The 21,886-nt window shown below is 55.5% G+C and overlaps 1 protein-coding gene across 2 annotated transcripts in view; it reads right to left on the bottom strand.

Annotated features, from left to right (window-relative positions):
- RUNX3 (RUNX family transcription factor 3) overlaps positions 1-21,886 on the bottom strand; it is a 95,577-nt gene that overhangs the window by 30,829 nt on the left and 42,862 nt on the right. Inside the window, exons 1-2 of one of the 2 annotated variants that reach the window (XM_074305812.1) lie at positions 2,260-2,590; positions 1,664-1,920 (exon numbers count right to left, since the gene is read on the bottom strand). In XM_074305812.1, the coding sequence (XP_074161913.1) occupies positions 1,664-1,864 (201 nt within the window). In that variant the 5' untranslated portion in view covers positions 1,865-1,920; positions 2,260-2,590. Of the gene's footprint in view, positions 1-1,663; positions 1,921-2,259; positions 2,591-21,886 lie in introns of those variants that run through there. The other variant, XM_074305811.1, reaches the window with a different exon arrangement.

Raw genomic sequence — 21,886 nt, 5'->3', positions numbered from 1 at the left:
TTTCTTCCTTTCTTCTTATCTATTTTCCTCTTCTTTCATTCCTTTATTTATCCGTCATTTATTCTATCAATCTACTTCCATAAATCCATCTATCTATCTATGTATCTATCTATCCATCCATCCACCCACCCGCCCCCTATCTCTCTCTACGTGGGAGCCAGGGGGGTCCAACTTGCAGCTCAAACGCTGTTTAGCCCGATTTGTCAAGCGGAGAATTCGGGACCCTGCCCCGTTACTGCACAAAAGGCAGGAGGAAAATAGAGGGAAAAATGATATTGTTGATAACAAAGGAATTTCAGGCGTAATTTTTGAAATGCCCTTTTCGAGGCTCTCAGAAACGCCTCTGTGCTTCCTTGTGACCCCAGACCCCGGCCTCTGGGCCGCAGAGAGCAGAGCTGGCGGGAGCGGCCGCGGGCCTGGATGGGCGGTTTTTCGGGGAGGGGGCGGCTCACGCACGGGGGGGGGGGGGCGCTGGGGGCTTTTCTACATAGGACTTTGGAAGCTAAGCCTTTAAAGGTAAGGAATGGGGGTGTTCCGGCGGTGGATGCACCTGCCGGCCGGACAGGAGCGGAGAGGAGGCCGTGGGCACTTGCTGCGGCCGAGCTGGGGAGGGGGTGCGCCCGATCTGAAAGCTGGGCTGGGAGCCCCGGCACCAGGCACTTTAACGTGACTGCCGCCTTGGGAGACTGGGAGTCCAGATGGAAAGAATTTCAAGAAGAAAATTTTTTGGGGTCTGATTAGAAAGGCCAGATTTCCTGTCAGCATCCTGTCTTCTTTTAATTTCAAAAGATCCCTTTTAAGCCCCGAATGACAGTGCAACCCGTGAGGGAGCGATTCAAGTCACCGTGGCCTTCTCCTCCCCTCCCCCCTGCCACTCCCTCCCCCTCCCCGACCCCCAGGCCCCGTGCAGTTTTCAGATGTCACCCCAGCCCCCATGTGGGAGTCCTTGGTGGGGCAAGGCCCCCGCTGGGTCAGGATCCACCCAGGTGGAACGGCCCCCGCGGCAGCGTTCGTCCCCCCATCGCCCCCTCCCCCCTTCCTCCGGCCCATCCTCCCAACATGTGTGAGACCGAGCTTCACGCTGATTTTTAGGGGAAAACCGGCTGCTTTCATTTCATCGCAGGCTCTTTACAAAATTAAAAATACAGAAGAAAACGAAAGAGCTCCTGCGCCCGTTACCGAAAGACCCTCCAGATGACAGCGGAGGGGGTTCCCGCCTCTTGCCTCGGGTTTGCAGGATTTTAAAAAAAATCCAGGGCTCCGGTTTGGCGTGGGGGGGGGGGGACCCAGCCAGGAGCACTGGTGGGCCGGCTGGCCAAGAGCCCCGGATCTGCAGTCAGGAGACTTCCCCCTTTACGGCCTGTGACCTTGGGGACTGGGGGGGGGGCACACTAAACAATGTGGCCCTCAGTTTCCTCAATCCATAAAATGGGCTCTGCTGGAGAGGGAGGGGCTGCCCTAGCGAACCTCCGAGGTCCCTAGCAGCCGCCCTCAGTCTCTTAAAACCCGGCTGCCGCAACTTCCTCTACCCCGAACAACAACGAAACAGATCCTGCGAAATCCAGCGCTTCCCCACAGCCGGGGAGTCCGGCCGCCGGGCCGCCGAGGGGGCGGGGCCGCGGGCCCGGCCGGAGCCGTCGGGCGGGGGGTGGGGAGCACTCACCTTGAAGGCCACGGGCAGCGTCTTGTTGCAGCGCCAGTGCGACGGGAGCACGGAGCACAGGAAGTTGGGGCTGTCGGTGCGGACCAGCTCGCCCGCGTGGTCGGCCAGCACGTCCACCACGGTGCGCACCTCGGGCCGGGCGCGCCCGCCGGGCCTGGCGGCGGCCGCCTGCGCGCCCAGCGCGCCGCTGTTCTCGCCCATCTTGCCGCAGGGGAAGGCCGTGGAGGGAGGTGTGAAGCGCCGGCTGGTGCTCGGGTCTACGGGAATACGCATAACAGCGGGAGTCAGGGCGCCGCGGCGGGCGGCGGGGGGCGGCGGGGGGCTGCGCGGCGGGGGGCGCGCGCCCCCGAGGCTCACGCGGCTTCCTCCGGGGCCGCTCGGGACGGGGCAGGGCGCCGAAAAGGAGAAGCGGCCGCGGCCGCCGGGCTCGGGGCTGGCGCGGCCCGAGGCGCTCAGGAAGTGCGCCCCAGGGGAAGCCCCGAGGGGGACCCGCCGCCTCCGGCCGGCGCGCTCGGGGCCTCGGGGGCGGGCGGCGGCCCGCGGAGAGCGGACCCGGGGGGGGCCAAGCTGGCCTCGAGGGCGCGGATCGTCCGGACCTTCCGAAGGGCCTCCCGCGGGCCTGCAGCGCTCCTCCTCGGCCCGTCCCGGACCCCGCCCGGGCTCCTAAGGCAGCATTGGCGCAGGTCTCCCCGTGCCCCCGAGACGGGGCGGCGGCGGCGGCGGCGGCGTAGAATTCCGACGGCGGTAAGCGGAGTCCGGGGTCTCTCCCCCGCGGGGCCCGCCGGCCGGAGCTCTCCGAGCAGCCAGCAGCGTCCCCTCCCCCGCGCTCCCCGCTTCCCACAGACGTTTCGCCGACTCTGACACCAGCTAAAAAAATATATAATCAAGCGGCGGCGCCGCAGCCACCCGGGGAGGGTAGTTACCCGGGGGCCCGCCGAGGGGCGGGGTCGGCCGGGAGCGACGTTCCGAACGGCCAATCCGCGGCGTCTACCGGGGAACGGCTTTACTTAAAAAAAAAAAAATTAAGAAAAGAAACCCAGGCGGAGGGGGCGGGGTCTGTCCTAGGACAGGCCCCGCCCCCGCCCCCGCCCGGAGGGTGTCAGAGAGCCGAGTACGGGAGCTGAGGCTCGGAGGGGGTGAGATGTGGGGGGAGGGGGCTGTTTGCCCTATTCATTTATTTATTTATTTATTTCCCAAACGACCCAGTTACAACTCGAGCTTCCGAAGTCCCCGGAGGTTGCACCGCTTCGCTGATCCCGCTTTCCTTCCTCTCCCAGCCCTGCCCCAGCCCCCGCTCGGTGGGCGCCGCCGTCTGGGCCCGGGCCCGGGCTCCTCGCTGGGCTCCCTGGGCTCTCAGGCCTAGAGCGAAATTTCTCCCAGCCTCGGGCTGGGCTCCCGGAGCCCCCTGGATCGGACTTGAGCATGTGTGTGTGGGAAGTTAAGTGGCCGCAATTAGCGGCTGGGGCTAGAAGCTTCCGCCCGCCCGCCCTCCCCGACGCCCCAACCTCCTCTCCTTCCCCCCATTTCAGCTCTCCTTCCAAAGCCCTCCACGCTCCGGCCTCGCCCCTGCTCCCGACGCCCCAACCTGCCCGCCCTCACCTCACGCCCCTCGCTCCTTTCCCAGGCCCCCAGAAATCCGCAAAGCGGTGGCAGGGGCCGTGGCAGCCAGACAGGGGCGGGGCGCGCAGCGAACGAAATTTCAACAAGTCGCTTTTCTAAGGCTTGCCCTCCTCCGCCAGCCGCCGCCGGGGCAGAAAGGGAGCCTCGGGAGCTCGCGGGCCGGCCGGAGGTGCCCCCGGAGCGCCGGAGCCCGTTCTCCCGTCCTGGCACCTGGTGCCGGTCTGGGAAGCCTCGCACGTAGGGGAAAGGAACAGGCTTTCCAGGACTCCCCGGTCTGTGGCCTTGGGTCCGGGCTTCGCTCCTGGCGCGGGGACCCGTCCTCCTTGTGCCCTGAGGACCCGCCGGCTCCGACCTCGAGACCGCGGGGGGCTGGCCAGATTGGCGCCCTCGGTGTGCCCTCTCAGTCCCCCGGGACACTGGCAGGGCCGCCGGCCTTCCCTTCGTTAGTCCGGAGTGGAGGGATCGGGTGGGAGCCAGCACGACCCAGGCCTTTGCCGCATCAGTCCGCTGACATGCTATAGGCACGTTCTGGGAAACAATCTGCCCCGGGAGAGAAAAGGACCCGCTTGGGGAGGGGACGAGCGGGCAAAGGCCGAGCGTGCCGCGAGTCACCAGCCTTTAGCAGAGGGAGGCTTGTTTTTGTTTTCCGGGGAGAAAGTGAATTTCCTCCAAAGCTTTTAGGAGCTACGAGAGTCCGGGGACTCCTCGGGCCGCCCCACCTGAGCCCACACTCCCGTCGCAGCTCGCCCGTTCCCATTTGTTTGGCGCAATCTGCACAACCTAGACCCGTGCCAGCGCCGCCCGCAGCCCCTTACCCATGTGTCCAGCACGGTCAACCCTACTAATGATCCGCCGCGGGTCCCAAGCCTTCTTCCGCAGTCTTGCTGGACGGGGGCCGCTAGGGAAAGTTTACCGGGAGGCCATGGACACAATTACGCGCCCCGCCGGCAAGGGCCTGCGAGAAGAGGGGTTTCAGTGGCTCTTGGTCCTCAGACCCTCGGAGATGCAGCACCTGTCTCCGACCCCTCCCCAGCTTCAGGATGGGGCCTCTGAATTAAGCAGGGTTGCACCGAAGTGCGGGACATGGGCTCTGCCCTCGAAGTCCCATCGCTGCTCTCGGAGACTGAGGATTGGAGGCAGCGTATCTGGTTTAGAATCCAAGCTCTGCTGCTTGCTAACCTCGGTGACCCTTTCTGCGCCTCATTTTCCCCATCTGTGAAAGATGAGGTGTTCAACTAGCTGCTCTTTAAAGTCTGGGATCGAATGTTATTTAGTTGCTTCTCTTTACCTTTTGCCCCGGGGATGGTTCAGAGGCCAAAAGCTAACCCCGAGCCTGCATCGGAGCTGGTCGCACCAAGCCCGGATCCCAGGTTTGCAAAGTCCGGGAGGCCGGCTGGGTGCTGTAGCTCGGATTCCGAGTGCATTTGGCTCATTATCAATGTATTTTTAAGGCAGGTTTTCCTCCTCTCCTCTCCTGCTCTGTTCGGCTGCAGCATCCGGGTTCTACGGATATAGACTTTAGAATTGTACGAAGAGCATCGTGGCGTGACAGTGGGAGCTTGGTCAATGTAAAGACCCCTTCCAAAGAGAATCAGGTCCTTGGGCGGCGTTTTCCCTAGTGTGACTCACACATCCTTGCGTCTGATACAAACTGGGGCGCCACGTTCCTACGAGCCTCAGTTTCCTTCCTCTGTGAAACTAGAATTTCTGAATTGGAGAGAGCATAGCGTACATCTAGTCCAGCTCGAACCCGAGCAGGAGAACATCAAGGACAAGGGATTAGTTACTCTACCTCGGCTGAGTCCTGAAGTTCCCTCTACCCCCGGGGCAGCCCCAGTCCAATTCTGGATAGATCTAATATGTCTTCCATAATCTGCCCTCGCGGCCACCTCTGCGCCCACCTCCCCTTCTAGTTCTGCCCTGTGCGGTCCCCAAAGAATCGGTCGAATCCTTAGCCACTAGGGGGAAGAAAGGCCATCTTCTTCCCTTCTCACAGTCCCCACACTTCCTGTCCGCTGTTCTTTCTGCCTTTCCTCGGATGCCACCGCCTTAGCACGGTGTCTGGCATGCAGTAAAAAATTAATAAATGCTCATTTCTATCCTTCCTTCTCCACATGACGTCAGGAAGACCCGGGTTCAAATCCCGCGACAGCCAGCCGTTTTGTTGGGTGATATTATTAGGTATCACTTAACCCAGCCGGCCTCGGTTTCCTCATCCATAAATTGGGGATAGTCACTTCCCCTCTCAGGGTTTTTGTAAGGACAAAATGAGACATTTGTGCAAAGCGCTTTATAAATGCCAGTTATCATCATAATCATTCTTCTCTGGGCCACTTTCCTCTGGTTCTTCTCCAGTTTGTCAGTGTCCTACAGTGGCCCCCGGGACTGGCCACAGCCCTCCCGCCCTCCTCGGTCACTGAGCGAGGCCGGCATTCTCGGGACTAGTTCCCGAAGCCGGACACAGCTCTCCTTGCCTCTTCTAGCTGCCCAGTTGGTCTAACGGTCCCTCCCGGCTCCCGGCTCTCTGAATCCCCGGATCCCGCGTATACGACAACGAGAAGTGGAGAATTGGGGAACTAGGACCCGTCCGGGTCCCTAACTGTGATGCACCCCTGCGGACACGCCTTCCGGGGCTTAAGGATCGCGAGACCGGTCAACTATTATAACGATTAACTTATGGAAGAGAATCGCAACCAGATTTGTCATGTGGTCCCTTGCCTTACTGTGTACAGATCGCTTTCACACCCGGGTACCGCGACCACTGGTTCTAGGAAGCCCGAGGTCCAGCTTAAATTGTTAGTTCCATTTTTAAAAGGTGGAAACTGAGCCCCGCCCTGCCTCCCTTCCCTCCCCCTCCCCCCCCCCCCGGGAAATGGATTGCCCAAGGTCTCCCGACTAATTTGTGCGATTTTGGTTCCCCGTGACTTCCAGGGCAGGTCTCTTTCCACGAGTGCTGGCGTGCACGCAGGCCCCTCATCCCCGGTAATTTCCCCAAGGAAACCCCATTTTTAATTTGGTAGGAAAAACACCGCGGGGAGAACGGGCTGGGATGGACAGCAACCCCGCCGCTTTCCTCTTAATATTTTCTTCATTCCCACTGTTCCTTCTCCTCCCGGCCTCCCCCGCTCCCGCCGCTGCTGCTCCTTGATTTCTCCAAGCAACCCCCCCTCTCCCGAGCTGAAGGCCTCATTTCGATCTAGTTCCCGTTTCTGTTAATTCTTTCCAATGGACGTAGACCCTTCTTCCACAGCGAGCGAGAGTTCGGGAGCCGAAGGATTCCAACCCCATTTTGCACATGGAGCACCCGGACTTCTCTCAGGTGGGAAGTTTGGGGTTTGGAACTCCTTCCCCGCAACCTTTCCAGACGCCACGGGTAGTTATTCGGCTGGCTTCCCCAAGCAGGCTGCAAAATTACGGAACTCATTTCTCAAGGACGGGCTGAAGATGGGATGGGAGGTGGGTGCAGGGGAGAAGGGACACAACATGCAGAGCACTCGGGGTGCAAAGAAGCCTCTCCCCCGTGCTAAGCCGCGGAGGGGAGGCACAGTATTCCCGTCCCGTTGCATCCGGGACTGGAGAGCGCAACCACGGCCCACTGAAGGGCAGGCTAGAATCCGCGCCTCCCTCGCTCCCTCCCTTCCTCCTTCCCTCTCTCGGTCGGTTAGGGCTCCCTCTGGCCCTTGCCGGGGCAGGAAGAGCCTGGGCGGGATCCAACCGTTAACGATTCCCGTTCCAACCGCTAGTTGGAGCCTCCGTCCCGTCGATGGCTACTCCCCTCCCCATCCCCCAGCTAATGCGCGCCTTGCCCACAGATGTGTCCCAGCTGCCGCTGGCACTGTCCAGGCCTAGGCAGCTGCTACTTGGGGCCGACCTGTTCGTTCTTGCCAGTCCAGGCTCCAGGATTGCATGGCTCTCACAACCGCCCCTCCAACACCCCTCTGCCTCCCCGTCGAGGATGGATAGGTGCACTTCCTAGTCACTTTCTGGAGGCTTCTCCCTTCTCGTTCACCTTTATTCTTCCTACCTGGCTGACCGACACCCCTCTGTCTCTGTCCCCAAACAGACGGACACGCCTTGCCTCCATCAGATTAAGATCGCGCCCCGTCTGCCCCGTCTGCATAGACCGACGCCCTTCTAACCCTCTACTTCGGGGAAGCCCTCGTCCTTCGCCTTGTCCAGACCGTTCTTTTCCGAGCCCCGGACTCTGCTCATGAGAAACAGGGAAGTCCCCTCGAGCTTCTTGCTCCGGACACGTGTTCTAGGTGCCAAAGACCGGCAGGTCTGCTCCTCCGCAAATAATTTAGTCTAGCCTCGGCCTTCTTCCTTTTCCTAGAGTTCTGAATATCCCTGAATCCCAATCTGCTTCTGACCTGCGCGCCTCTGCGTAATCCGGTCCTTCGCCCTCAGCCCATTGTCAGCCAGCCAGCCAGCCAGCCAGCAGACATTTTCAAAACGCCTACTGTGTTCCAGACAGCACAAATCAAGATCAGTAAAGGAAGACCCCAGTTCTCAAGGAGCCCATTGTCTGAGGGTGGAGCTGGCGCTTAAGCTGGTCTGAGCGTGGCTCTCAACCCGTGCGGAGGCTCCCACCTTAACACCCGCACGCGGACACACGTCCGCACAACCACACAGTCCGCGGCTAACTGGACAGGCGTGAATCGGACCCTGTGAGGGCCGCCGGGGAGGGCACGGATTGTGTGAGCCGGAGAGGGGCCAAACTCTTGTGAGTCTTCGTGGGGGTGTGAGCCCGATTACGGCCTCCGAGGTGCCGCGGGGGAAGGGAGCGTGCGCCCCGAGAATGCGGCCCGCGCGAGCTTGTGCTGGCGCGAGTTGTGGAAGGCTGAAAGCGTCTGACTAATAAACAAGCCGGGACTCTGTGTGTGAACCTGCCAGTGGAAATGGGAAGTTGCGTGAGACGCGCGTTGGGGACAGCCGGGGAATAACCGAGAGAGGGGGCGGCTTGCACTGGTGGGGTTCAGGAAAGCTTCCCACCGGCGGAGTGGGCTTACGCGCGCGTTCCTGCGGACACACAGCGTCAGAATAAGGGCTCCCCGCCCGGGAGCCAGTGGGGACCGGCCGCTAAGTGACAGCCCCCCTAAACGCCACGTGTCCTCCCCTAACGGCCTCCTCCGGTTTCCCGGAGCCCGGGACCGAGACCGCCTCTGTCCTTTCTCTGCGCCCGTGGCCTTCCCAGGAACCGGCTGGGAGGAGGGAGAGTGCGGCTCTCCCAGCCGACCAGCCTCAGTCTCCCCGCCCCCCTCCGTTCTCGGGGAGAGCTCTGACCTGCCTTCCTCCCTCCGGCCTTCCCCTAGCCTCCCCGCTGCTGCCGGCCCACTCCCCTCTTGCCCTCCAGCCCGGCCTAACTGCGCGTCCCTCTTTCCCTTCCGTGTCTGAAAAGACTGAAAGGGCCAGCAGTGAGCGAACTGAAACTATCTCATAACGCGGCCTCCTGGGAACCCACTGACAGAGCCCTAAGTGGAAGCGAACAATAAGGGATGTCGCAACTGGAAGGGCCCTTAGGCCGTCGAATCTAAGACTTGGCAGGGATCCCAGGACATGCAGTGCCAGAGATCAAGTGCAGTCCTTGTTTTACAAAGGAGGAAACTGAGGCAATGAAATGAGCCGTCCAAAGCAACTCGGGGCATTAATGAGAGAACAGAACCCCTCTCTCCCTACAGCGGGGGGGGGGGGGGGGGGGGAGGGGGGAGGGCAGAGGGGATGGTTCAGCACAGCTCTTCCCAGAGTCTGGAGCCATTTCAGCAGCATCCCTCCTGCGCCAATCTTCAGAAAAGAGTTCCACTTCACGTCTCCTCCTTAACAGCTCCGGTCATCGCTTCATGCGCCTTGTACCTGCCAGCCGCAGACTCCGACCTTTCCACCTTAGTGACGGCGAAGGGAGAAAATTTAGGGGAGGCGGGGATGGGAAGTTCGGCAGAGATCGCCATTTTTGCATGGATTGCCGTTAGGGATTCTCGCTTTTAGAAGCGACCCCCACATTGGAGACAATGTCCTTCAGGACTCTGGTTTTACAATTAAGGAAACTGAGTCCCAGAGGCGTCTGGTAGGGAGGGGCCGAGCTGGAAATCGAACGCAGAGCCATTGCATGAACACAAATTTAGCAGCCTTTTCAGCAGGGAAAATGTGCTCCAAAGTCTCCCTGCCCAAATCATTTCCCTTAAGCAAAGCTCCCGGTGTGTCCCTCTCCCAGATCCAGCCTTTCACCGGCTTGGCGTTATTAAGGGTGGGGGAAAACGAAACCCCGACGGCGGAAGTAGTCACGTCCCTGAGGCCCCCAGTTCTAGGTTCCAGCTTTGCACCCGCTGGCCCTTTCCCGAAATGACAGCTGGTGGTCTAACCCTCCGCTAAGTGGAGGCTCTCCCGGCTCCCACCAGGCGAGTCTGTTTCCCAGGATTCCCTTTGGGTCTACCCTGGTCCAGGCTGACCCTGGCTCTCACGGCCGGTCCTCCAGCTGGCAACTTTAGAGTGGACGCAGGGCCGAGACTGAGGCCCGCGGGAGTCCTCCCTACGTGGAGGCCGCGGTCGCCCAGGCCTGGGTGGGATCCACACGTTTCCAGGCCCTGGGGGACTCCAGATTGGAAACGGTTTCTATAAATATTCTCCTCACGGTTCATTTTTCCGGAAAGTTGTGATTTCCCCCCTCTCCCTGGGTTATATTTAGCCCGTCCGTTATTTCAGCGGCTGCCGCTGAGCTCAGCGGCCGCCCGAGTCCCAGCGGAGCCGCCCCGAGGCTGCCCGGGAACGGGCCGATCCCCGCTGGTCCTTAGTCTGACTTGGACTCTGCAACCGAGGCCCAGAGGAACCAACAAGAATCCGAAAGAGCCCCTGGAGGCGCAAGAGGCCTGCCGACCCGTGGCGGGAAGGAAGGAGAGAGAGGGGGGAAAAACAAGCATTTATTAAGCGCCTGCTACGTGTCAGGCACTGTGCTACAGGCTTTATTAATTTTATGATTTTTTTATTTATTTCATTTAATTTTATTATTTCATTTCTCCTCACAACAACCCCATAAGGTAAATGTCATTATTCTGGCCATTTTACATTTGAACCTGAAGCAGACGTTTAAATAATTGCCCTAGAATCCAATAATAACTAATAATGAGTGTGTGAGGTCGGATTTGAATTCAGCTCTTCCTATCTTCAGGTCCTAGCCATCTTCAAAGGTACCTCAGTGAGCATCCATATAACCCCACCTCGAGCTGACCAAGAGTCGTCCTCTCTATAACACGGAACAAACGAACGGCTCCAGCGACGGAAACTCCCCCTCCACTTTGGGACAGTCCCTGATGGTTAAGCCTTAGTTCCCACATTGCAAGCCGATTGTCTTTGCACCCCCATTCCTGGTTAGGGCCCTTAGGTCCAAGGAGGAAAGGCGAATACTTCTTCCAAATGAGAACCTTCAATTGTTTCAATACACGGAGTGTGGTGGTTGGGATAGAGCTCCACCCAGTCAAGATTCAAACTCGTATTAACTGAGCCTCCGGGCAAGTCAGGAATCTGTCTCTGTCTCTGTCTCTGTCTCTGTCTCTGTCTCTGTCTCTCTCTCTCTCTCCGTCTCTCTCTCTCTCCGTCTCTCTCTCTCTCTCTCTCTCTCTCTCTCTCTCTCTCTCTCTCTCTCTCTCTCTCTCTCTCTCTCTCTCTCTTTCTCTCTCTGTCTCTCTGTCCCTGTCTCTCTCTCTTTCTCTTTCTCCCCCCTCTGTCTCTATCTCTCTGAATCTCTGTCTCTCTCTCTCTCCATCTCTGTCTCTGTCTCTCTGAATCTCTGTCTCTCTCTCCTTCCTTCTCTCTGTCTCTGTCTCTCTGTCTCTCTTTTTCTGTCTGTTTCTTTCTCTCCCTCCCTCCCTCTTTCAGCTTCTGTTTCCTTAGTCATAAAACGGGGATGATAATAAAGCCCCTAACCCAAGAACTGCTTTGGAGGATCAAAGGGAATACTATATGTTACTCTGTAACCCTTAAAGCGCTAGATAATTGTGAATTATTATGGTTATTAAGAATGCCATGGGGGGAGGGAATCTTTTCTGCTCCAAATCCCTCCATGGGGAAGTTTAAAGTCTTCTGCATTTGGAGTCAAAGGACATGGGTTTTGGTTTACTTTCTGGCTCTGTCGTTATTACAAGCTATGTGACATTGGGCAAATCGCATCATTTCTCTGAACCTGTTGTTCTTAACTAAAACATATGGGACTAGCTGGCCTCTCTGGAACTGGCTTAGGAGAGCTGGTAGGATACTGCCCAGTAGGCAGAGGTGAGCAATTTGCTGTGGATGCAGTTCCCCAAAGGGACCACAGGGCAGGGTTCTTTGAGCTTGAATGTCCCTCAATGCACAAAGCCCTGGTTCCAGACTTGGGAGACCATGATCTGCTCCCAGAGCATCCCACCTGCATGAGGATCATAGATTTAGAACTGAAAGGAAACTTTATGCTCATCAGGTCTAACCCCTCTCATTTTACAGATCAGGAAACTGAGACCCAGGGAGGTTTTAAGTGAGTTGCCCAACTACAGAGGTGAAATTTGAAGGCAGGTCCATTGACTCAAAACCCATCAGCCTCTCCACTGTTCTCCAAGTTCCCCTCAGCTTCCTCCCATGGAAAAATGAGGAGATTGGGTTAGATAGGCTATCTGAGGTTTCTTTCTGCTCTAAATCCTGTGATCCTGAAACTGTCTTTCAGGAAATGCATGCAGCTTCAGAGCGAAGTATCTATTCTAATCCCAGCCTCCTCCTTGCTTTCAGCCAGATCCTGAGGTAGGGGTCCTAAGGCTGTCCAGACGCCTGGCCTGGGGAAGTCCCATTGGCTTAGGAAGCACTGTTTCTCCAAGCCCTAGAACCAGCCTCTCCAGGGAGCTCTCTGGGGGTGGGGCTCAGGCCCCGAGCAGGTGGCTGGTGGTTCATTCCCAGTTCCTCTTTCATCTTCCCTTCCCCCTCCCTCCCTGCTTCCTGCCTCCCCCTTTCCCGGTTCTCTGACCCTTGGTGTTCAGACCAAAAGAGGATGCTGCATATCCTTGGGATGAAGCAAGAGAGGCTTGGGGTCTGAGGGAGAGTCTCCAGGTGGAAGGGACTTGGGGTAGAGGGCAGACAGGGAAGATCAGGTCAAGATTCCAGCCCCGACTCTGGGCCAAAATGCAAGGACAATGGAAAGTCCTTCAGAGCTGTAAGAGAATGCTGCTTTTGGCAGAGGGAAGGGGCCCTGAGCTTGCTCTGGTGGTCCCGAGTGGACAAGGGCACCCCTGCTGGAGGGAGACTAATTGCTGAGGGCAGCAGTCTTATTTAGAGAAGATGCCCAATAAAAATATGTGGACGGCTGGGAGAAAAGATCTCTAAGGTTTGAGTTTTATTTATGTATTTATTTAATTGGCAAGGCAATTGGGGGTTAAGTGACTTGCTCAACTGTTAAGTGTCAAGTACTTGAGGTAGGATTTGAATTCAGATCCTTATGACTCCAGGGTCAGTGTTTTTTTTATCCACTGTCCCACCTAGCTGCTCCTGGCATTCTGTAGTTTAAATTCTCTTCCAGCTTTGACACTCTATATTTATACACTCTATGAATTAAGGTCCCTTCTAGCTTTAACATTCTGGGATCTAAGGGCCTTTAAAACTCTAATAGTCTATGTTCTAAGGCCCCTCCCACTTCTGACATTCTTTGTGGGCCCTCCTAGCCCTGACCTCCCGGGTTCTAAGGGCCCTCCCAGCTCTGACCTCCCGGGTTCTAAGGGCCCTCCCAGTCCTGACCTCCCGGGTTCTAAGGGCCCTCCCAGCTCTGACCTCCCGGGTTCTAAGGGCCCTCCCAGCTCTGACCTCCCGGGTTCTAAGGGCCCTCCCAGCTCTGACCTCCCGGGTTCTAAGGGCCCTCCCAGCTCTGACCTCCTGGTTCTAAGGGCCCTCCCAGCTCTGACCTCCTGGTTCTAAGGGCCCTCCCAGCTCTGACCTCCTGGGTTCTAAGGGCCCTCCCAGCTCTGACCTCCTGGGTTCTAAGGGCCCTCCCAGCTCTGACCTCCCGGGTTCTAAGGGCCCTCCCAGCTCTGACCTCCCGGGTTCTAAGGGCCCTCCCAGTCCTGACCTCCCGGGTTCTAAGGGCCCTCCCAGCTCTGACCTCCCGGGTTCTAAGGGCCCTCCCAGCTCTGACCTCCCGGGTTCTAAGGGCCCTCCCAGCTCTGACCTCCCGGGTTCTAAGGGCCCTCCCAGCTCTGACCTCCTGGTTCTAAGGGCCCTCCCAGCTCTGACCTCCTGGTTCTAAGGGCCCTCCCAGCTCTGACCTCCTGGGTTCTAAGGGCCCTCCCAGCTCTGACCTCCTGGGTTCTAAGGGCCCTCCCAGCTCTGACCTCCTGGGTTCTAAGGGCCCTCCCAGCTCTGACTTCCTGGGTTCTAAGGCCCTTTTCAGGCCTGACACTCTCTCTTTCCCATTAGATTGTGAATTTCTTGAGAACAGCAAATGTTTGATTTTTCTCTTTCTTCATGTTCCTAGCAGAGTCCTTAGCATATATTAGGTCCCTTAATATATGCCCATTGATATACTGACCAACTGAAGCATGTGTAAAGGTCAGTACTGGGTATTTGGATATGTAAAGATAAAAAAGACACAGTGCTAAAACTCAAGGAATTTCCAGTTTAGTAGAAAGAAGGACCTAGTTGAGCTAGTATGGTGTAATTGGAAGAATGAGGGAGGGGGAGTGCAGAGTGCAGTGCAAACTTCTTGTTTTGGAGACCCGAGTGCCCTAATTACAGCATCCCCTGCCTAGGGGATGAAATTCAGTTTCCTCCTCTGTAATGTGGAGTCGGTAAGGTTTTGGCCCCCTTTCTTACAGACTTCTTGTGAAGAAAATAAACTAGAATGTGCTGTGTATATATGAGTTATGAAATGCACAAATATGTAACAGCTATGTATGGCGGTGGGGAATCAATGAGATGGGAATTCAGATGTTGACTCAAACTCTCCCAGGTGACCCTGGGGAAAAGGGGAGGGGATGTCTAAGTGGTTGAGGCAGCTAGGTGATTAGTGAATGATCATTGGATGGAGTTGGATTGGAATCTGGGAAGACTTCATGGAGGAGGTGATCTCTGAGAAAAAGATGAAGAGGGAGTGTGCTCTAATGGGGGGAGGGAAATGGGGGGAATGTTTTTTGCAAATTCACTGACACTGAAGGGCTTAGGCCCATGGAAGAGGCAAATCTATGAGGAGACCTGAAGGAACAGGGGATTTATAGGCAGAAGCTTTGGCTTCTGGTTTCTGCTCTGCACCTGGATAATTTACTTCCCCTTTCCTCTCTAATATAAAGCAGTAGGGCTAGAGGCTCTTTAAAGTCCTGGTCCAGCTCTGAATCCATAGGAATACAGAATGTGCTATATTTACCCAGTATCATCCTAGCATTTCTCCTCCCATCAAAAAAATTCGTTCTTTTTTAAAATTTGCATTTTGGAACAAATTTTATTTGTTAGCTAATTCTAGTTTATTTATTCTGATCAATAAAAATAATGCTCTTTCTGCCTGAGATTTTAATAAATGTTCACTTTAAAATATATAAAATTGCCTTTAATGAAATGTTCTGTGTACATCTATGTCTAAATCCTATAAAAAGAGTAAAGTAAAACTAGATAGGGAGGTTGGAGTCAGGTTCTAGATAGACACAGAGGCAGGACCAGAGAGAAAGAGACAGCTGCTCCAGCTGCTCCAGGAACTGGGACATCAGGAGATGGCAGGCTTAGAGGAAATACTTTCTGGCATCCTGATGTAACAATTGGAATTAATGAACCAACTTAGCACTTTTCTAAATCTCACCCCAGACATTTATTAACTGTGTGATCCTGGTCAATTCATACAGCCTCAGTTTCCTTAATAGTCAAATGAGGGGGTTGGGCTCACTAGCCATTAAGATTCCTTCTAGATCTAGGGCTATAATCCAAATGGACACAGGTGAGGTTCCCATCTACAATATTTGGAGATTGGAGAGTCAAAGAATGTAAAATTGTCCAGAGACAAATTTCTCCAGACTCTGATTTAAGTTGGAAGAAGATGCATTTGCAAGTTGTAGGGAATGTTTTGATATTACTCTAGGTCCTCTAGGTCCTTCCCAGAATTATGAAGTCCATCCTTTCATTCCCTTTTTAATCCCTCCATTTCCTCTTTTTTCCCTTTGTCCCTCCTTCCTTCCTTCTCTCCTTTCCTTCCTTCCTTCAAGCATAGAAAGAAGTCTTGGTTACCAAGGCAGGTTTCACTGCAGTGCTCAGTTACCTCCCTCACTGTAAAGAAAAAAATCCCCAAATCCCACTCACACCATGTATCCCTGGAACAAACAGCCTGTGTCCTGTTCCCTTCCCTCATTCCTTCTTCATGAAAGTTAGTGTCCAGACCTGGCACGACCACATCAAACCAGCCAGCCCCTCTGAGTCTGACCCTCAAGGACCCTCAGAGAAGGTAATGAAAAGAGCACTTGACCAAGAGTCAAAATGGTTGGGATAGCCCATTGCTATGAGCTGTTGCCTTAGAAAAATAATTTCCCCTCTCCAGGCTTCAGTTTCTTCCTCTTTCAAATGAGGGGGTTGAACTAAACCGGATTTAAGGTCCCTTCCTGCTCTGACATTCTGTGTTTTTGGGTTCTAGTTAGCTCAGTTATTCTGTGTTTTAAATTTTCTTTTGGATTTCAAATCTAACATTTTGGGCTCTAAGATCCCTTTCCAGCTCTGACATTCTAAGCTCTATATTCTCTGCTAGCTCTGACCTTCTGTGTTTTAAAGTCTCTCACTTCTGGGATATTCCGAGTTCTAAGGCCCCCTCCCCCCAGCTCTGACCTCCTGGGTTCTAAGGGCCCTCCCAGCTCTGACCTCCTGGGTTCTAAGGCCCCCTCCCCCCAGCTCTGACCTCCTGGTTCTAAGGACCCTCTCAGCTCTGACCTCCTGGGTTCTAAGAGCCCTCCCAGCTCTGACCTCCTGGGTTCTAAGAGCCCTCCCAGCTCTGACCTCCCGGGTTCTAAGGGCCCTCCCAGCTCTGACCTCCCGGGTTCTAAGGACCCTCTCAGCTCTGACCTCCTGGGTTCTAAGAGCCCTCCCAGCTCTGACCTCCTGGGTTCTAAGAGCCCTCCCAGCTCTGACCTCCTGGGTTCTAAGGGCCCTCCCAGCTCTGACCTCCCGGGTTCCAAGGGCCCTCCCAGCTCTGACATCCTGGGTTCTAAGGGCCCTCCCAGCTCTGACCTCCCGGGTTCTCAGGGCCCTCCCAGCTCTGACATCCCGGGTTCTAAGGGCCCTCCCAGCTCTGACATCCCGGGTTCTAAGGGCCCTCCCAGCTCTGACTCCTGGGTTCTAAGGGCCCTCCCAGGCCTGACATCCTGAGTTCTAAGGGCCCTCCCAGTCCTGACATCCTGAGTTCTAAGGGCCCTCCCAGTCCTGACATCCTGAGTTCTAAGGGCCCTCCCAGTCCTGACATCCTGGGTTCTAAGGGCCCTCCCAGCTCTGACCTCCTGGGCTCTAAGGGCTCTCCCAGCTCTGGCCTCCTGGGTTCTAAGGGCCCTCCCAGCTCTGACCTCCTGGGCTCTAAGGGCCCTCCCAGCTCTGACCTCCTGGGTTCTAAGGGCCCTCCCAGACCTGACATCCTGAGTTCTAAGGGCCCTCCCAGTCCTGACATCCTGAGTTCTAAGGGCCCTCCCAGTCCTGACATCCTGGGTTCTAAGGGCCCTCCCAGCTCTGACCTCCTGGGCTCTAAGGGCCCTCCCAGCTCTGACCTCCTGGGTTCTAAGGGCCCTCCCAGACCTGACATCCTGAGTTCTAAGGGCCCTCCCAGTCCTGACATCCTGAGTTCTAAGGGCCCTCCCAGTCCTGACATCCTGGGTTCTAAGGGCTCTCCCAGCTCTGACATCCTGGGTTCTAAGGTTGTTCCCCCCCCCCCCCCCTGCCATATGTCAATGTTGTTAGGAAACCTTAGAATATAGAATGTTACAGCCCAAAGGAGTTTTACAAGCTGAGGTCCAAGGAGGGGAAACAATTTGCCCCGATTCTCCCAGAACTTTAGTGACAATGCTGGGACTAGAGTCTAGACCTCCTGACTTCTGGCCCAATGCTTTCTCCCTTGTACCACAAAGCCTTCTGCATTGACCTTGGAACTTTTGGGAGCCATGAATTGTTAATGGGAAACTTCCGAAAGGGAATTTCTTTGAGGTTAATGCTAGTGTTACTGCAATTCAACCTCAGTTTGCTGAATTAAAGCCCAGGAGGCTGCCGAAGGAAGGAGGAGCCATCTGGGCCAGCTCTCACAGAAGGGACTGGTACCCTCCATGACAGAGACCCTGGGGCCTTTATATATCAAACTTCCTCCAATAAGGTCCAGGTTTGGCAGCGGGATGGGGGAAGAAGGGGAGGAGGGGAATGACACGGGCTATTAACCTCTGCTAAAACACAGCCAGGGAAGAAGGCTCACAGGGAGCCAGATCGGATCTGTTAAGAGCTCTAAAATGCATTTCCCACAAGTCAATATGGACTGATTTCCCCCAGAAATGTAGACAAGGAGAAACTCCATGTGGGACATGTGGTCAGAGACCCAATTGGACTTCTCGACTTCTATTATCCGCCATCCATCCATTTATCCTGCCTCCCCCCTTCCTCTGCCCAGAGGCTGCTGGGAAACATGAGGAGGAGGGGAGGCTTTTCTGAAAACTAACAGGCAATGTTGGATGGTCATAAAAGCTTTAGAGTGTTGGAACTTGAAGCTGGGAGGGCCCTTAGAACCCAGGAGGTCAGAGGTGGAAGGGCCCTTAGAACCCAGGAGGTCAGAGGTGGGAGGGCCCTTAGAACCCAGGAGGTCAGAGCTGGGAGGGCTCTTAGAACCCAGGGAGTCAGAGCTGGGAGGGCCCTTAGAACCCAGGGGGTCAGAGCTGGGAGGGCCCTTAGAACTCAGGGGGTCAGAGCTGGGAGGGCCCTTAGAACCCAGGGGGTCAGAGCTGGGAGGGCCCTTAGAACCCAGGGGGTCAGAGCTGGGAGGGCCCTTAGAACCCGGGAGGTCAGAGCTGGGAGGGCCCTTAGAACCCAGGGGGTCAGAGCTGGGAGGGCCCTTAGAACCCAGGAGGTCAGAGGTGGGAGGGCCCTTAGAACCCGGGGTGTCAGAGCTGGGAGGGGTCTAGAACCCGGGAGGTCAGAGGTGGGAGGGACCTTAGAACCCGGGAGGTCAGAGGTGGGAGGGCCCTTAGAACCCGGGATGTCAGGACTGGGAGGGACTCTGAAACTTGGAATATCCCAGAAGTGAGGGACTTTATAACACAGAACTTCCTTTTTCTTTCCCATCCTGCCCAAAGCCCTGAAGATCCCACCTTGAAGCCTTCCTTGAGTAGCCACCCCAAAGTGGAGTGGGGAGAGTCTAGTGCAAGGCCTGAGCCATTTAAAAATGGTGCTCTGTAAGGACAGCTCCTCCTGTGCTCCCTGGCTCTCTCCCTCTGCAGCACTGGGAGTGGGGGGGGACAACACTGGCCTGTCCTTTGCCCCTGGCCCAGCAGGTCCCTGGGTTGGCCAGTCTCCCCGGCCCAGTGCGGGCTCCATTAGAGTTTTTTTCCACCTCCCTGGAAAGGGCCTAATGACTGTCAGCCCTGGTGGAGCCATAATTAATTTCAGAGGCTGATTGCTCGGAGGAAACAAGGGGGCTTTGCCCTTACGCGCAGGAAGATTACAGCTGCATTTCATGTGGTTGGCCGGGAACGCAGCCCCCCTCACCCCCCAGCATTCCTGCTAGCAATAAAAGCCACATGGCTTTCAAATGTCGCCCTTGAAACACACACACACACTCACACACACACACACACACTCACACACACACACACACACACACACTCAGACACACACACTCACACACACACTCAGACACACACACTCAGACACACACACTCACACACACACTCAGACACACACACTCAGACACACACACACTCACACACACACTCACACACACACACACACTCAGACACACACACACACTCAGACACACACACACACTCAGACACACACACTCAGACACACACACACACTCAGACACACACACTCAGACACACACACACACTCAGACACACACACTCAGACACACACACACACTCAGACACACACACTCAGACACACACACACACTCAGACACACACACACACACTCAGACACACACACACTCAGACACACACTCACACACACTCAGACACACACTCACACCCACACACTCAGACACACACACACACACTCACACACACACTCAGACATACACACACTCACACACACACTCAGACACACACACACTCAGACACACACTCACACACACACACTCAGACACACACACACTCACACACACACTCAGACACACACACTCAGACACACACACACACTCAGACACACACTCACACACACACTCAGACACACTCAGACACACACACTCACACACACACTCAGACACACACACACACTCAGACACACACACTCAGACACACACACACACACACACACTCAGACACACACACACTCAGACACACACACACTCACACACACACACTCAGACACACACACTCAGACACACACACACTCAGACACACACACACACTCAGACACACACACTCAGACACACACACACTCACACACACACACTCAGACACACACACTCAGACACACACACACTCAGACACACACACACACTCAGACACACACACTCAGACACACACACACTCAGACACACACACACACTCAGACACACACACTCAGACACACACACACACTCAGACACACACACACTCAGACACACACACACACTCAGACACACACACTCAGACACACACACACTCAGACACACACACACACTCAGACACACACACTCAGACACACACACACTCAGACACACACACACTCACACACACACACTCACACACACACACTCACACACACACACTCACACACACTCAGACACACACACACTCAGACACACACACACACTCAGACACACACACTCAGACACACACACACTCAGACACACACACACACTCAGACACACACACACTCAGACACACACACACACTCAGACACACACACTCAGACACACACACACTCAGACACACACACACACTCAGACACACACACACACTCAGACACACACACACACTCAGACACACACACTCAGACACACACACACTCAGACACACACACACACTCACACACACACACTCACACACACACACTCACACACACACACTCACATACACTCAGACACACACACTCACACACACACACTCAGACACACACACACACTCAGACACACACACTCAGACACACACACACACTCAGACACACACACTCAGACACACACACACACTCAGACACACACACTCAGACACACACACACTCAGACACACACACACTCAGACACACACACACACTCAGACACACACACTCAGACACACACACACTCAGACACACACACACTCACACACACACACTCACACACACACACTCACACACACACACTCACACACACTCAGACACACACACACTCAGACACACACACACACTCAGACACACACACTCAGACACACACACACTCAGACACACACACACTCAGACACACACACACTCAGACACACACACACACTCAGACACACACACTCAGACACACACACACTCAGACACACACACACACTCAGACACACACACACACACTCAGACACACACACACACTCAGACACACACACTCAGACACACACACACTCAGACACACACACACACTCACACACACACACTCACACACACACACTCACACACACACACTCACATACACTCAGACACACACACTCACACACACACACTCAGACACACACACACACTCAGACACACACACTCAGACACACACACACACTCAGACACACACACTCAGACACACACACACACTCAGACACACACACTCAGACACACACACACTCAGACACACACACACTCAGACACACACACACACTCAGACACACACACACTCAGACACACACACACACACTCACACACACACACTCACACACACACACTCACACACACACACTCACATACACTCAGACACACACACTCACATACACACACTCAGACACACACACACACACACGCGCGCGTGCGCGCTTTTAGGAAAAACCAGCAGGTTTTGGGTGCACGGTGTACGCCAGGGCCCCTACAACACTCGGGCCTTTTATGTTTGGGCTCCCCCAGAGCGGGGGTGCCAGTGCCCACTTTGGGCACATCTGCCAGTCTCTGGGGGGCACCTTGTCTTCCTTCTGCTTCGGGGATGCTCCAGGAGAACTGGCCCGTGACGGGGTCCAGCTGTGAGTCCGAGGTGGGGACGATGTCAGCCCAGACCCGGAGGGAGAGAGTCACCCAGCCACGGCCTCCCTCTGACTGACCATAACTTGAATCACAGAAAGCTTCAGCCCAGCTGAAAGGGACCATGTCACAGGAGAGGAAGCTGAGAGGTCACGCTGAACGGGCGCGTCCTCCGGTGCTGTTCAATCACAAGCTCTCTCTGAGATTCCCCCCTTCTCCCGAGCCGGCCAACCTGCCTCCCTACTCTGTCCAAAGCTCCAGAAATATCCCTCCAGCCAAGAAGCCGTCCACTAC

The sequence above is a fragment of the Sminthopsis crassicaudata genome, chromosome 3 (genome assembly GCF_048593235.1).
Source record: "Sminthopsis crassicaudata isolate SCR6 chromosome 3, ASM4859323v1, whole genome shotgun sequence".
NCBI classification, from domain to species: domain Eukaryota; kingdom Metazoa; phylum Chordata; class Mammalia; order Dasyuromorphia; family Dasyuridae; genus Sminthopsis; species Sminthopsis crassicaudata.
The sequence above is the reverse complement of the archived record's forward strand: the minus strand, read 5'-3'. Positions and strand labels throughout refer to the sequence as shown.